The sequence below is a fragment of the Miscanthus floridulus genome, chromosome 12 (genome assembly GCF_019320115.1).
Source record: "Miscanthus floridulus cultivar M001 chromosome 12, ASM1932011v1, whole genome shotgun sequence".
Taxonomy (NCBI): domain Eukaryota; kingdom Viridiplantae; phylum Streptophyta; class Magnoliopsida; order Poales; family Poaceae; genus Miscanthus; species Miscanthus floridulus.
Genome location: NC_089591.1, coordinates 79,242,518 through 79,256,943, shown reverse-complemented (window position 1 = coordinate 79,256,943; position 14,426 = coordinate 79,242,518). Strand labels below are relative to the sequence as shown.

At 44.7% G+C, this 14,426-nt stretch overlaps 1 protein-coding gene across 2 annotated transcripts; it reads right to left on the bottom strand.

Moving 5' to 3' along the window:
- Window positions 1–7,199: 7,199 nt before the first annotated feature.
- LOC136496516 (molybdopterin biosynthesis protein CNX1-like) lies at window positions 7,200–11,626 on the bottom strand. Of its 2 annotated transcripts, XM_066492214.1 has the most exons (13): window positions 11,131–11,625; window positions 10,885–11,011; window positions 10,679–10,809; window positions 10,357–10,458; window positions 10,191–10,274; window positions 9,863–10,090; window positions 9,426–9,613; window positions 9,235–9,339; window positions 8,813–9,136; window positions 8,228–8,385; window positions 8,029–8,135; window positions 7,745–7,801; window positions 7,200–7,645 (listed from the first exon to the last, which is right to left on the bottom strand). In XM_066492214.1, exons 1-13 carry the CDS (start codon window positions 11,284–11,286, stop codon window positions 7,430–7,432), a joined length of 1,983 nt encoding a protein of 660 aa, XP_066348311.1. In that variant the 5' UTR covers window positions 11,287–11,625; the 3' UTR covers window positions 7,200–7,429. The 2 variants fall into 2 exon arrangements, with proteins under 2 accessions (XP_066348311.1, XP_066348312.1); XM_066492215.1 differs by lacking the exons at window positions 10,679–10,809; window positions 10,885–11,011 and having other exon boundaries at window positions 11,131–11,626.
- Window positions 11,627–14,426: the final 2,800 nt, after the last annotated feature.

Genomic DNA, 14,426 nt, shown 5'->3' with positions numbered 1-14,426 from the left:
GGACTGGATGTTCTCTTAGTCCTGTTCGCCGTTTGCTTTATATGATTGGGAGGGAAACTTGTTTTTCTCTGCAGTTATTTGTACTGAAGAAATGTATACGGTCTTGTGTCGACGTGCATGATAACACAGTTTTGAGTTCCTTCCGCTCCGCGCAACTGTTAACGGTGTCTGAACCTTGTCGTCTGTGCGGTTCTCGCATATTCTGCACTTGTGGGCTGCAAAGCTTGGCAGTCAGCAGCATGCTGTGACGCCTGACGCGTTACGGCTTGGAAGGAAGTAGCTGCCAACGCTGGATCGACCACAGAATAGTTCCCGCATTCAATTGATTTGCCCTTTTTCGTTGCTGGTAACATATTTTTTGGTTCACTGGTACAATGGTACGGGTACGTATGCACTCTGCAGACGAGCAGTTCGTTCAGACCAGGACCAGCCGGTGGTGACACGTATAACATAACATAACATGAAATATTGTTGTCAAATAAGCAAGGGTGAAAAGAGCACGATGTACACGGCCATCGAACGTGACCTGCTGCGTGATGGTCATTTTCAGATGCTAATAATAAGCCTGCGAGGGAATCATCAAGAACCAAGCACGGGAGGTGCTAATAACAGATATGAAATATTTGTCTTAGTTTAAATATACTGTAGTTTGATCCTGATAAAGTAGTATCAGGTTTTGGATAAACCAGTGCGCTAAAAATTAGCTGAAAATTCCACGGTATGACATGCGACTGCTAGCAATCATTGGCTCCACACCTCCACTGGTTTCATGCGACTGTCCTTGGTGTGGATTCCTTCTGTTTCCTAGGTACAGGACATTAAATCGCGATTTGGTACACGTCTTTTATTTATCCATGGGCGCAGCCAAATAGCAAGCCAACCAAACAACATTTACACTTGCCAAATCTGTCCAGACATGAACTAAAACAGTAAGCACAAAATGCAAACTAAGCACGGGGGTTCTCTAAAGAGGACACCATCGCCAACAGGTGAAAAGGTCAAGCGAGACAATAGGCAATGCATCGGGTTAAAGAATCAGTCTCCAGCTGTATAGATACTGTAACACCCTAGGTCCGGCACTCGGCACAGGTCCACTCTATCAAGGAGTGGGCCTCACCTGCGTAGCAACCCGTTTGCGCTTTCGTTCTCGCTTCACGTAAAACGATTAACCAAAGGTTTTTACGCGTCCTTGGCCTGGCTATTTAAGCTGGTTCGACGAACTCAGGATCCACGGTATGGTACTAAACTTCGTCGCTATTGAACCAGCTTACCCATACGGGACAAATGCTCATGATCGACTCTCTTGGCCCACGTCTATATTCTCAACTCCCCGGCCCAAGTGCTATGCTCTTGCAGAGCCATGCGCAACCTTGTCCGAGCTCCCGAGCCATCCGTCCGTGAAACCACGAGAGTTGGCTCTGATACCATTTGTAACACCTCAGGCCCGACGCTCGGTACAGGCCCACTCTACCAAGGAGTGGGCCTCACCTACGTAGCAACCCGCTTGCACTTTCGTTCTCGCTTTGCATAAAACGGTTAATCGAAGGTTTTTACGCGTCCTTGGCCTAGCTATTTAAGCTGGTTCGGCGAACTCAGAATTTACGGTACGGTACTAAACTTCATCGCTACAGTGTTTTCGCAGCTACAATACTCGGCGCTGCAGTACCCCCCAGAACTCGGTGCGGCCCACCTTGGCCCAATGGGCTGGGTCTCACATCCACCCACCCTCAAAAGATTTGATGTCCTCGTCGAGCTATCGAACCAGATTACCCATACGGGGTAAATGCTCAGGATCGACTCTCTTGTCCTACGTCTATATTCCCAGCTCCCCGGCCCAAGTGCCATGCGCAGCCTTGTCCGAGCTCCCGAGCCATACATCCGTGAAACAGCGAGAGTTTGCTCTAATACCATTTGTAACACCTCAGGCCCGACACACGGCACAGGCCCACTCTACCAAGGAGTGGGCCCCACCTACGTAGCAACCCGCTTGCGTTTTCGTCGTCGCTTCGCGCAAAACAGTTAGCCGAAGGTTTTTACGCGTCCTTCGTCTGGCTATTTAAGCTAGTTCAGCGAACTCAGAATTCACGGTATGGTACTAAACTTCGCCGCTAAAGTGTTTCCCGTAGCAACAGTACTCATTGCTAAACTTCGCCGCTAAAGTGTTTCCCGTAGCAACAGTACTCATTGCTACAGTGCCCGAATTCGGTCTAGCCCAACTTGGCCCAATGAGCTGGGTCTCACATTGGTGGTGCACGCCGCCGCCGACCTGCACACATCAGAGAGGGGGAAAATCAAGGGAAATCGAAGGGGAAAACCAGTGCATAACAGCTAAAAACCATAGATATAGGAATCCTTGGAGAGCCTAGCAGCCATGATCGTCGATCCGGAGGAAGGGGAAAGAAGCACAGAGAGACAAAGTGAGAGAGGTGAGAGAGGAGAGTGCGTACGTGTGTTGCCCCTTGCGGCCTTGCCTGTTGACCTGCTTAAGTGCCAGTGCTTTTGGGGCTGCAAAGTAGTAGTAGTACTGAGAGGTGGATGGCTTCAATCAATTGAGTGCAGGTGCAGCTCACGTGAGAGCAGAGAGAGCTTAACAATACTAAACTAATTCAATGATTTACTAAGCACAGCAATACAATATTCCTTTATAAATCACAGCATATAATTGACACTAAACACCAGAAGGCTATTTCTACATACTGTAGGACGACCATATGGCCACGTATGTATTGTGTATATATATTTGTGTGTTTTCTATCCCTGCTAAATGTTAGTATATATATACTAATTGCAGAAAGCGAGCAAAGTCAGGTGTAGGAACCTCTAGCGAACCAAACTGAGCCCGAGTTGAATCTTAACAACTCAGGCATGAATCCTTGATCATTCTCCCCTTGAGTTTTTATATAAAGTTTGAGAAAATAAAAGTAACATGTATTAAATATTATTTTCTGAAATTGATTATGGATGGATGATATGTGAATTTGATGAGTTGGGGTTAACTGATGGAGCAGCTAATTCCCTACTATATATTTGGTTGGAAAAGTTTGGTAGAACTAATAACCAACTCTCACTTGTGTTATTGGGCCGTATAAATTCGTGTCAACCATGAACTCGTTTGGGATGGGCCAATTCTAGTACACATGGAGTTGTTGTATAATCCCTATGATAAGTAGGGAGAGGGTTGGGTGATGAAATTCCTAATCAGGTGTCGATGAAGTACACCCAGGCACATATATTAGCGCACGTGGATAGATGTGTATGTATAATTATACAAAGTGGAGAAAGTTCGGTATCTTGACCATGAGTCGCACCAAAGGAAGTGCGATGGGAAATTGGTCAAGGTAATTATGGCTAAAGTGATACAAACCTGCGCAGGGTTAAATCATGAATTCATGTCATGTCTCTCGGATCAGAGGCTACGGAAACCCATGGGTGGCTCTTTCTCAAGATACAAGTGATAGTAGTGTTTTTAAACTAAACTGACTTTTTCTACAAATGTTACTTTGAACAGTAAGATGATATATTATTGATCATTTGAGATGACTAGATTGCATTGCATTGATATTTATATGCTTGTTGATCACGTTGTACTCACTCTTGTTAACGCTCCCTCTTCAGAAGATCCTTAAGAATGTGCACAAGGGTCTCTAGATGATGGTTATGCCTATGTAGATTGAGATGACTATGAAGAAGCTAATCGGCTTGCTGCCACCTCCTATGGTGGATGGGATGAATAAATGATCCCTTAGTTCAGTTACGTATGTCAGAGGCGATATGTCTTTGTCGCTCACCCAGTAATCTAATGATCCCTTAGTTCAGTTACGTATGTCAGAGGCGATATGTCTTTGTCGCTCACCCAGTAATCTAGTTTGGACTTCTATATGTCAGGCTTGTAATAATGCGCAAACATGTGATGCTTCTTTAAAGACTTAAGTGCGTAGGATGGTATTGTAATAATTATTGGTACTCTCTAGCTATTCTCTGTTGCCAACTTTATTATGTTTTATTCTTTGACAAATCTTATATCTGTTAAGTAATAAATTATAGGCAAGATTATTATGTAAGGTGGTAATGACTCTGGGTCGTCACAGATACGTGATATGCCAATATGCCATGAGCCATAATCCGCCTCCAGGGCATTAAGGCAGCCATACGTCTCCAGCATCTGATCTAGCATACACCGTCTGATTGTCTGTTTCGTTGGCCTATCCATCTACCGTTCCTTAGTCGATGCGAGAGATCCGATCGGTGAAAGCCACGAGGTCATACTATAAAGGCATGTTTGGATGCACATATATCCACCTGTTTGTTTGGGTTTATTTGATTTATAAGCCGTATTTTTTTAGCCAATGAATAATATTTTTTTCTCACACCAAATCAAACAACAGTACTTTCAGTCATGATTTATCAACCAAACAAACCTAAACGAACAGGACGATCAACCTCGATCCATTACTAATGTGTGTTGGAGTGGAATTTAATTTAAATCTCACACCAATCTATTTCAACACATGAATTGATGTGGAAACACGTGCATCCAAACAAACAAGACATCCACCTCAACAGTTAATAGCAACATCACAGCTTTGGGATTTTTCTTCTCTCTTCACCTTCACCTCGTGCTAAAATACAGTATTGCACAACCTGTTTGGGGGACTGAAGCCCATCTAGATTACGCCGGACTTGTTCTGAGTTCAGGGTCAGCCAGCATTTCTCTCAAACTTACACTTGCTGAAACAGTGGCAGCCGTTCTCATCAAAGCACGTGCACACATTGCACAATTTTGGAATGTTTGGTTTGAGTAATCACCATGTTCTAGATGAAGTCATGAGTCTATTCCGCGTATCAGTACTAATTATTATGAGAAAGAGTGACGATGGATCAATTCATTCTATTTCACAAACCAATGACTGAGAAAATGATGGACTAACTCATTTCTCAATACAAATATGAAATATCCTATTTATGTTTGAACAATACCCGTTCTATGATTTTTTTTTTGCCACAAGGTCAGGCAAGACCCCACACGAATTACCGTAGTTCCTTTATTAGTCCACTAGATAGATGCCCGTGCGTTGCACGGAGGCCACGGATTTTTATCCACGTATATGATGAGATATTTGGCTTCCGGATTAGACGAACATATTAAAAAAATCTAGACATCTAATTACATAGAAAATATGAAGCCCGTTTCATGATCTTTGTCACGTGTAAATCTAGTTTATTCAAAAATTTAAAGCCCGTTTCATTTTTCAAATACTTTTGTGATTTATTATTATGTATTTTACAATTTTAAGCTGATTTGATTATTTTTTAAAAAATAATAAAAAGGTAGTAAACAATTTTGCAAAGGTAACTCTAAAGTGTTTTTAAATCCATTCAGACCTTTTTCTCTCTCTTTTTGTCGTTGTTCATGGCGGGGCCTCAGTGCGGGTGCTGTCGTGATGGGCTTCCTGGCCATCTCCGAGTTCCACGATGTGAACCTGGCCTACTTCAAGTTCTGGCGCGTCGGTAATGATAGCAGCTAGGGTTGGAGACGAAGTAGCAGTAAGCACGGCACCGACGTGGTCCTGTTGCCGAGTCGTCTCGGGGTGTTGTTGCTCTACACCCCGAATTTCATCACCTTGCTCGTGTCCTTTGCTGTCGTGCGATGCCAATGTTCGGCAAGGGATCAGAGCCATGGACAGGCTGTTGTTGGCCAGTGTCGAGGGTGGGCACGACTGGCGGTACGGCGCCCTACGGTGTTGTGAGATCCGACGCTGTTGGTGGGTGCGGTCTGGTGGCGGACTTCACCATGAGGTTGTGCACGGATGTCTGGCATTTGATCTTCGATGAGGGCAATGTTAAAGGATGTGCACCCACGCTTGAGGATCGGATTGGTATGTTTCCATAATTAGCATGTCATGGTCCATCTATAGAGTTCGTTGAAAAAAATCATATGTTGTACATGCGGGATTGATTGGCGGAAGTGGGCGAGCGGCGCGAAGCATTGCCGCGCAAACGATTCTGTTTTTTTGGATGTCATATCTTGGACTTGAAAATTTTTTGGATCGTCTTTGATTGGTGACTAGCTACAGTTTGGTGCCTATGCAAACACATTCTTTTGGTCGAACTATTAGGAAACTAGATTTTAAATTGTAGAATATTTTTTACGTGTGTATTTTATCTTTTTTATGCCGGTTGAAAAGGTGCTTGATTTCCTTACCTTAGTAGCACAAATTTTTGTGCCGTGTCTTTTTATTTAACTTTTCCTATTTTTGATTGATTTTTTTGGTTTGGGATTATTCTGTTTCCACGTTGTGGTCGGCATCTCGGTGAGGGCCACATGCCAGGGTGGCCCACCAGCTCAATCCCAGGAGGAGGCTAGGAGGCAGGGGTGAAAGCTGTGCCACATACCTGGGTGGCCCACCAACTCAAGCCCAGGGACGCAGGGCGATCAGGGCGGAGCGAAGGCCTTCGCGTCCGACAATAACACTGGTTATTTTTTAGGTGTAGTAGATAGATGCATCCACTAAAATATAGTAAAAAGGTGTTGTGTTTTATACCTGGTGGTGTTAGTCTTTTCTTCCAACGATGCAGGAGAACTATTATTAGCCAGTAATACTCTGGGACCATAGTTTTATTGTTTATGGAGGAGGCATAAGAGACATTGAAAAAAAAAACATTGTCATAGAAAAATATTTTTGCAAAATATTAAGAATACAGTATCTGTGAATTTGATGAAAGCAGATGTTGTTTGTTGATCGAGCGTCAAGGTAGCACGCACGTTGCCTGGATGAAACGAACTGAATTCGCACGGCACAAGCACGGCCGTACATTTGTTACTGCGTTACTGCGTCCTTTTGTTTGGTTTTCGAATCCCTAAACCTGCGTTCTGTTCTTCTCTATCAATCCAAAACCGATGTCCTCCTATTAGCCGACTCTCACGACTCAGGTCTCCTATTTATTTGCCCAGTACAATAGGCCACGGTCCTTTTTCCTTCCTCTATTCGGTCACGGCATGCAGCACACCAGCCGGCCTGGGTGTCCGACACGGTGTTGAAGGGAGCGAGGGGATAGATTAGCACACGCCGATGACAATAGTAATTTTTTTAGGTGTAGATAGATAGAAGAAGAAATAAAGAGATGACAAGGAAAAGATAGAAACCGCGCGCAGCAACAGGTGAAGGCAAAACATCGTCGGCCAGTAAATGAGACTAGAACCATATTGTACATTATTTGTAATACCGCAGTGAAAGAAGTTCACGATCAAGTAACAGCACGTTATCAAGCTAGACTCCCGCATCTTCATATAACATCACAACGAACAAGATCAAAACTTTAACATCGAGCTGGACGCAGTCGTGCACTGGAGCACGGAGGAACATAGCTCTCCTACTGTCTCGTCTTGGTTCCCCACTCTGGTGGGTATCTCACAGTCGATCAGGGCCCCTCAGGGATCACACGAGCACCCCCTGCCACTACCAGCTGATGCGGCTCTGAAGCTCCGCTCCCACTGGTCCACAGGTGCTGCTGCGGCGTGTGGGGTATGGCGAGGGTGCTTCTCCCTCTTGTCACCCTTGATCTGCTTCAGGGCGTGCTTGAGGGCCGGGAGGAGTGCTTCCAGGCACTCTGCCACAGCATTTGGGTTGCCAGGCATGTTGATGATCTGAAAAACATTACAAACACTCATGATCAGCGATTAGGAGGTCCAAATCCAAGAAATTGTCCAATACTTTCTTTTTCTAGTGAGAGTATTAGTACGTACTAGTGTTGATCCTCTGATTCCAGCTGTGGCCCGGGATAGCATTGCGAATGGTGTAATCTGCACCAGAAAGAACAGTTCACCAGAGAACGATTAACTATAATGTTTCTTAAGAATTTGAAACATTCAATTGTAATGTATAACTGTTCCAATTTGTATGGCTAACTTTTATCAGCCATTCATTTGTGCAAACATTCAGCTCGTGATCTAAAAATGCAAACATTCAGCTTCAGCATATGAAATATCTAAACTCTAAAGAAATAAAATGTAACAGACGCCACCATCACCTTCAAACTTTCTTGAAGCATAACAAATGTCAGACCAGGCGCTTCTTTCTGTATCACAGATTTTGTTGCTTCTGGTGTGACATCCCTGGGTGTGAAGCCAGTCCCACCTGCATGATGTGCATCCACCAATAAGTAGCTCATGTGAGTAGGAAACAAGCAATGTGCAACACTATTAACCTGAAGAACAAGATCATGTTACCTAATGTCAGAATGAGGTTAACATGGTCAATATCACTCCATTGTATCAGAATGCCCTTGATCTTGTCCACTTCATCAGGAACAACTGCAGTGGCAACCACAGTTGCACCACCCAGTTTCTCTGATGAAGAATTCACTACAGATACAGCTCTTGGGCCACTACAAGTACCATGAAAGAGAGAACAGATAAACTGGTATAAGTTGCTTTTAACTTCTAAAAAAGTTTGGTATGCACCATAAGAACTAGAACAAAAGATACATTATTAAACTGCTTTGATCTCTAGAGCAAATAAAAAATATGTGAAATGTGGAGTTGTTACTGGACTCCATCACTATCTTATGTGAAGAAAACCAGTAATCAAACTCTTTCATTTAGCACCATGAAGTGACCCCTTTGCAGCTCAAGGCAAATAGGTGTATCAGGGTGCAAGCACTTTAAAAGTTGAGAGTTCAATACACAATTTTGCTCTTGTCAACATACTATAAAAATAAACCAAATGCATACCATGGCTATGGGCCTATGACCTATGCATTTCTATTGCACATTACGAAGGAAAAAGGTGTCCAGCTCAGCTTAGATAAGTACCTCCTATCAGGACCAGCACCTGATGAAACAGTGTCACTTACAGTCAGAATTGCAACTTTAACTTCAGCATCCTGTGGAGATGCAATCTGAGATACATCTGTGGAAATACTTTTTACAGAAGGACCACAATGAGGTGGATGCGGATTTGAGGGAGCAGGCAGTTTATCTAAAGGAGAAGTTATTATGTCTGAAATAAGTATGGCTTGGATAGATGTCCCAGCTGCCAATATTTGTCCAGTGGATGGTACTTCCAGCAGAGCATTAGCAGATTTCATACTAAGGAGGCGGCTACTAGCCTGATGGCCAGTGCTCTCAGCAACAAAACTGCCACAAGCGCATAACAAATAAATGTTAACATTACCTGGTGTCAAAATACCAAATATATTGTAGTAAAATATCATTAGTTATAATATAGCTCTTACCCAGGTCGACCAGATCCATCATCAAGCACCCATCTAATTACTGCACGGTGAAACTCTGTACGATGTGAGTCTGCTCTTAAAGGATGTGATAGGCGTACATGCACCCTGTGGATATAGACTTATAAGAAATATGCTGAATAGTGTAAGGAGAGAACAAAACTGACAACAATCGTAACAATGAGGATTACTACCTTTGCAGATTAGGATTTGACCAGCCAGAGAGGAGACGAATTGCAGGAACAACAAAAAGATTGAAGCAAACCATACAGCTCACTGGATTTCCAGGCAAACCAAATGCAAGAACTGTTTTAGATGGCTTTGGCGTGTCTCGTGTGGTGATCTCAGCAAATGTTAATGGCTTTCCTGGTTTCATCCGGATCTATATGTGATACAAGCAGCAAACGGGTAAAATCATTCTGAGAAAAGGACAAGGACCATGATTTTGAGTTCAGAAGGATTATTTTTCCAAAGATAACAGGTCTAATAGGTTATCCAACAGAAGACATGAAAGGAACCGGATCGTAAAATGAATATTTAATCTGTATCCCTGGCTGTTGGTTATGTATTGCCTAATAACTAGCTGGTACAGAATAAATCTTTGAAAGCACCGAACGGTTTCAAAAGGTACCTTCTCAAAGTGAATTTTACCCATCTTTGCCAGGCAAGGTTTGACAAGATCTCTGTCGCCCATGGAAACACCACCAGAAGTAATGATTATATCAGCATCAGAACGCAAAGCTGCATCCATATGCTCCTTGAGACTTTCTTCAGTGTCTTCTGCAATACCCAGGTCAACCACTTTGCATTTCTGCTGAACAGCAGCAGCTAGAAGCATGGCTCGGTTGGAATCACGAATCTGCAATTTTAGTTTCAAGAAGGGAGGATCATTCATTTCTGAGAATACCAAACGCAAAGAAGAGTGAAGGATGCAAACATCATGGAAGAACAGAAATAACCTGACCATGACAGAGGGTGGCAGTGGCTGGCTGCACTAGCTCATCCCCTGTGGAGAATACAGCGATGGTTGGTCGAGGGTACACCTGCAATTGCAAATTCAGAATGCTGCATTGCAATTGTTGTTCTTTTGTATAATGAACCACGCTAACTGGAAGTGTAATTCACCTTGACAGTGGTTACACCCACTGTTGCAAGTAGCCCAATTTCTGCAGGACCTATATGGTCGCCAGAGTTAAGCACTATCGAATCCTTCTCTATGTCACATCCCTGCCAGTTATTTGAATTACTAAGTCAGCAAGTGCAACTTACTTTTAAGCAATGTGCAAAAGCAAGTGAATTCCACAGTATTGAACAGTGTCGAGTTCTCTGGAGAAAGAATTGTATACACTGCTGATGACTGCAGGAAGGTGGTTGCTTCCAACAACGGAATCCTAGCACACTACAGTCAGAAACTCTAGTAACCGTGCAGTGAGCAGGCTTTGCATACCACATTGCGGATGTCCTGCCCCTCGGCGGCCCGCGCCAGAATCCTAACCCTCTTGGCCCCATCCGATCCGCCGGGGACCTGTTCGATGTCCTCCACTTGCACGACGGCGTCGGCGCCATCGGGAATCGTCCCTGCGCCAGCAACCACAGTTCTATCGCTCAGCCGGCCAGGACACGCAAAGGGACAAGGCGGAGGCGCGGCCTCACCTCCGGTGGTGACGTAGGCGACCGTGCCGGGGGCGACGACCACGCCGAGGGCGTCGTCGCCCGCCCTCGACTCCGTGACCACCGGGTACTCCCCTGGCCCGTCGGCGGCAACGACGGCGTATCCATCCTAAAAGGGGAAGGGGGCCGACGGTTTTCGTCAGTAGTCCGATGGCGGCGGAACGGAGGGCGAAGAGGGGAGGAGGGCGGCGGATGGGAAGGAAGGAAGGGAAGGCCGTGCGAGCTGACCTTGATGGAGGCGCGGAAGGGAGGGAGCGGGTCGGGCGCGCTGACGTCCTCCGCGAGGACGAGCCCGAGCGCGTCGTGCAGCGGCACGGCGCGCGGCGCCGCGTGGCTCGCTGCCGCGGACAGCACCGCCGCCAGCGCCGCCTCCACCTGCAGCATCTCTTTCTCCGTCGTCTCCTTTTTTTTTTCCCCCCCTCTTCCTCCGCTTCAATTTCCCACGGCTCGTCCGCGCCGGCGGCGGCGGGCGAGGGCTCTGTATCTGTCTGTCTGTCTCGGGCTCTCGGCTGACTCGGTGGTGCGCTTTGCGCTGCTCTTTTTAAAATTCAACAATCGAGGGCTCGCCTTCTGCGTGTGGCGTGACGTCTGACCACTGCGGCGCCGGGAGCCGGGAGCTGGTAGAGGAGGTCCAGGGCCCAGGGCAGGGCGTCAGCGCCGCCCGGCCGGCCTCCGACTCCCGGCGTCAAAACCACGTTGGTTTCTGGAAGGCGAAATAGCCATATTCTTCCTTAAACTTTCATCTAAAGCTCAAATACGTTCATCAACTATCAAAAGGACCGATTTAGTCCTTGAATTTATAATTTTGGTTCGATCTCGTCCTCTGTCTTGTGTCGTCTGCCATAGTAGCTCACTCCATTAATACACTGTGAGACGAGACAACACACTTACACATTTTTGCAAGTCATATGCTGCAATCCGTGGAGCATGAGTAAGCATAGCCTATATCTCTAAATCCAAAGTCATTGTCTCCTAGAGTGAAGAAAATGCGAGGGCGCCCACCCAAAAATAGAAAGAAAGAGCCCTCAGAAGCAGTGAAATCGGGCACCAAGTCATGAAAAGTCGGTACTATAATTAGATTTCAAGGCCTACAACCACTTACAATGCAAAAAGCACCAGTGGTATAGATAATCCTTTGCTCTGATCCGCTCCGAATCCGAATTTTATGGATATGGAGAAGTGTTTTTAATATTCATGCGGATACGGATAATCCGAACCCGATTATATGCGGATGCGGTGTATAATATGGAATTGGCGAAATCCGATGGATATAGATTAACCGATAATTGAACGTGCAACGCTTATAATAGGATAATTGGAATATTTTAAGGAGCCCAAGTGAAAAGAATATAATTCAGCCTGGCCCATGACACAAGCATTATTATATTGAAGTCCACAAACAAAGCTCGTCAACTATAGGTTGGTACATTAAAATTACAGGAGACGAAAGAATTATCATCTACCAAAGTGGAGGACTAGTACACGGCAAAAGAGTGAAGGTAAAGTTTTGCCAAATTAAGAATATTTATTTTTTACACACTTGTTTTATACTCTTAAATTTAAACCGAGAACTTGTATTAATTTTGTGAGCTATTAAATCGAAGTGGTGGATTGATGGTGATTATTTCGTGTGGTATTGCCGCTTTATGACTTTGGTTAATAAATTATTTCTCATCATAAAAAATAACACGTAAGCACATATTATCCGACTTAAAAAAGTCCGCTTCTGCTCCATCACTGGTCCAAATCCGTATCATTTCCGACATCTAAAAAATATGTATTTGCATCCTAATCCGTATAATATCTGATCCGCTCTTAATCTAATAAAAATGGATTAGGATATGGGGAAGCCATTATTGGCTCCGATCCGATCCATTTTCATCACTACCATGCATCAGTTTACATATTTCTTTTCGCAACCTTTGTCGATCACTGTACATATCATCCCATTGTCTAGCTGAACGCAAATACAACCGTGTCAAGCTGTGATTCATGGATGCGAAGTCTTCAATCACCTTTTTTGGTCTCCCAATAGAACTATGCTGATGGAGTGAGCTTCCGTGTGGAAGACGGCATCAGACAGATGATGAAATCGGACTAAAATTGCAAATTCGAGGACTAAACCGACCATTTTGATAGTTGAAGGATGAATTTGAGCTTTGGATGAAAGTTTAAGGATAACTTCGCCTATATTGTCTGAACATAGCAGGTCACGAGCCCTGATAAAGGAGGAGGGTTGTGATAGGCGTGACGAGCCAACTTTAAATCTAGCCATTCTAATGGAGATGAAACCCGAAAGAAAACCGTTGAGGCGTAACCCTCTTAGCGACGCGCCATATCGAAACCCGGGGTATGGTGTTAAATGGGCAAGAGCTAGGTCGGCACCCCCTTGGTGACGCGTCGTGTCGCGATCTGGGCATGGTGTCAAGTGAGTAAGGATCGGGTCGTCGCTTTCTTAGTGGCGCGCTACATCGGCGCCCGGGTGTAGTGAAAAATGAGCAAGGGTCTTCACATCTAAGTCGACGGGTGCGAATGATAAGAAAGCTAGTCGAACCAACTAGGATCCGCTTAGGTAGTTGAAATGTAGGATCGCTTACAGGTAAGTTAAGAGAATTAGTTGATACCACGACTAGGAGGCGTGTAAATATATTATGCGTTCAAGAGACTAAATGGAAGGGTCAGAAGACGAAGAAGGTGGACAATACATGTTTCAAACTTTGGTACACAGGGACAGTCGCGAATAGAAAATGGAGTAGGAGTTTTGATTGATAAGAGCCTTAAGATTGATGTGGTGGGAGTGAGAAGGCAGGGAGATATGATTATCTTAGTCAAGCTTGTCGTTGGTGATATGGTCTTGAACGTAATTAGTACGTATGCCCCTCAAGTAGGCTTCGACGAGAGTGCTAGGAGACAGTTCTGTGAAGACTTAGATGGCCTGATTAGAGCTGTACCTAATAGTGAGAAGTTTTTTTTATAGGAGGAGATCTTAATGGACATGTAGGTACTACAAGCGCAGGTTTTGAGGTAGTTCATAGAGGTTTTGGATATGGTAGTAGGAGTCAGGAGGGAGAGGAAGTGGTGGAAACTGAAAGGAGAGGCGTCAGAGGTATTCAGAGAAATGGTTATCAAAGAGGGCTCTTGGAAGGAAGAAGAGGACATAAACAACATGTGGGAGAAGATAGCAACCAATATTCGGAAGGTGACCTCAGAGGTGTGTGGAGTAACCAAAGGAAGTGGAGGCGAGGCTAAAGATACTTGGTGGTGGAACGAGGAAGTCCAAAGGGCTATTAAGGAGAAGAAAGAATGTTATAGACGCTTGTACCATAACAAGAGTGTGGACAACATAGAGAAGTACAAGGTGGCAAAGAAGACTGCAAAACGAGCTGTAAGTGTGGGAAAGGATAGAGCGTACGAGGATCTTTACCAACATTTGAGTATGAAGAAAGGAGAGAAGAACATTTATAGGATGACTAGGGTTCGTGAGAGAAAGACAAGGAACTTTAACCAAGTTAAGTGCATTAAGG

Coding starts and splice junctions, on each gene's coding strand:
- LOC136496516 (XM_066492214.1), bottom strand. CDS start 11,286: ATGCTGCAGGTGGAGGCGGCGCTGGCGGCGGTGCTGTCCGCGGCAGCG. Junction 10,091..10,190: donor CCACCCTCTGTCATGGTCAG/GTTATTTCTGTT, acceptor CTAAAATTGCAG/ATTCGTGATTCCAACCGAGC. Junction 9,614..9,862: donor GTAAAATTCACTTTGAGAAG/GTACCTTTTGAA, acceptor TATCACATATAG/ATCCGGATGAAACCAGGAAA.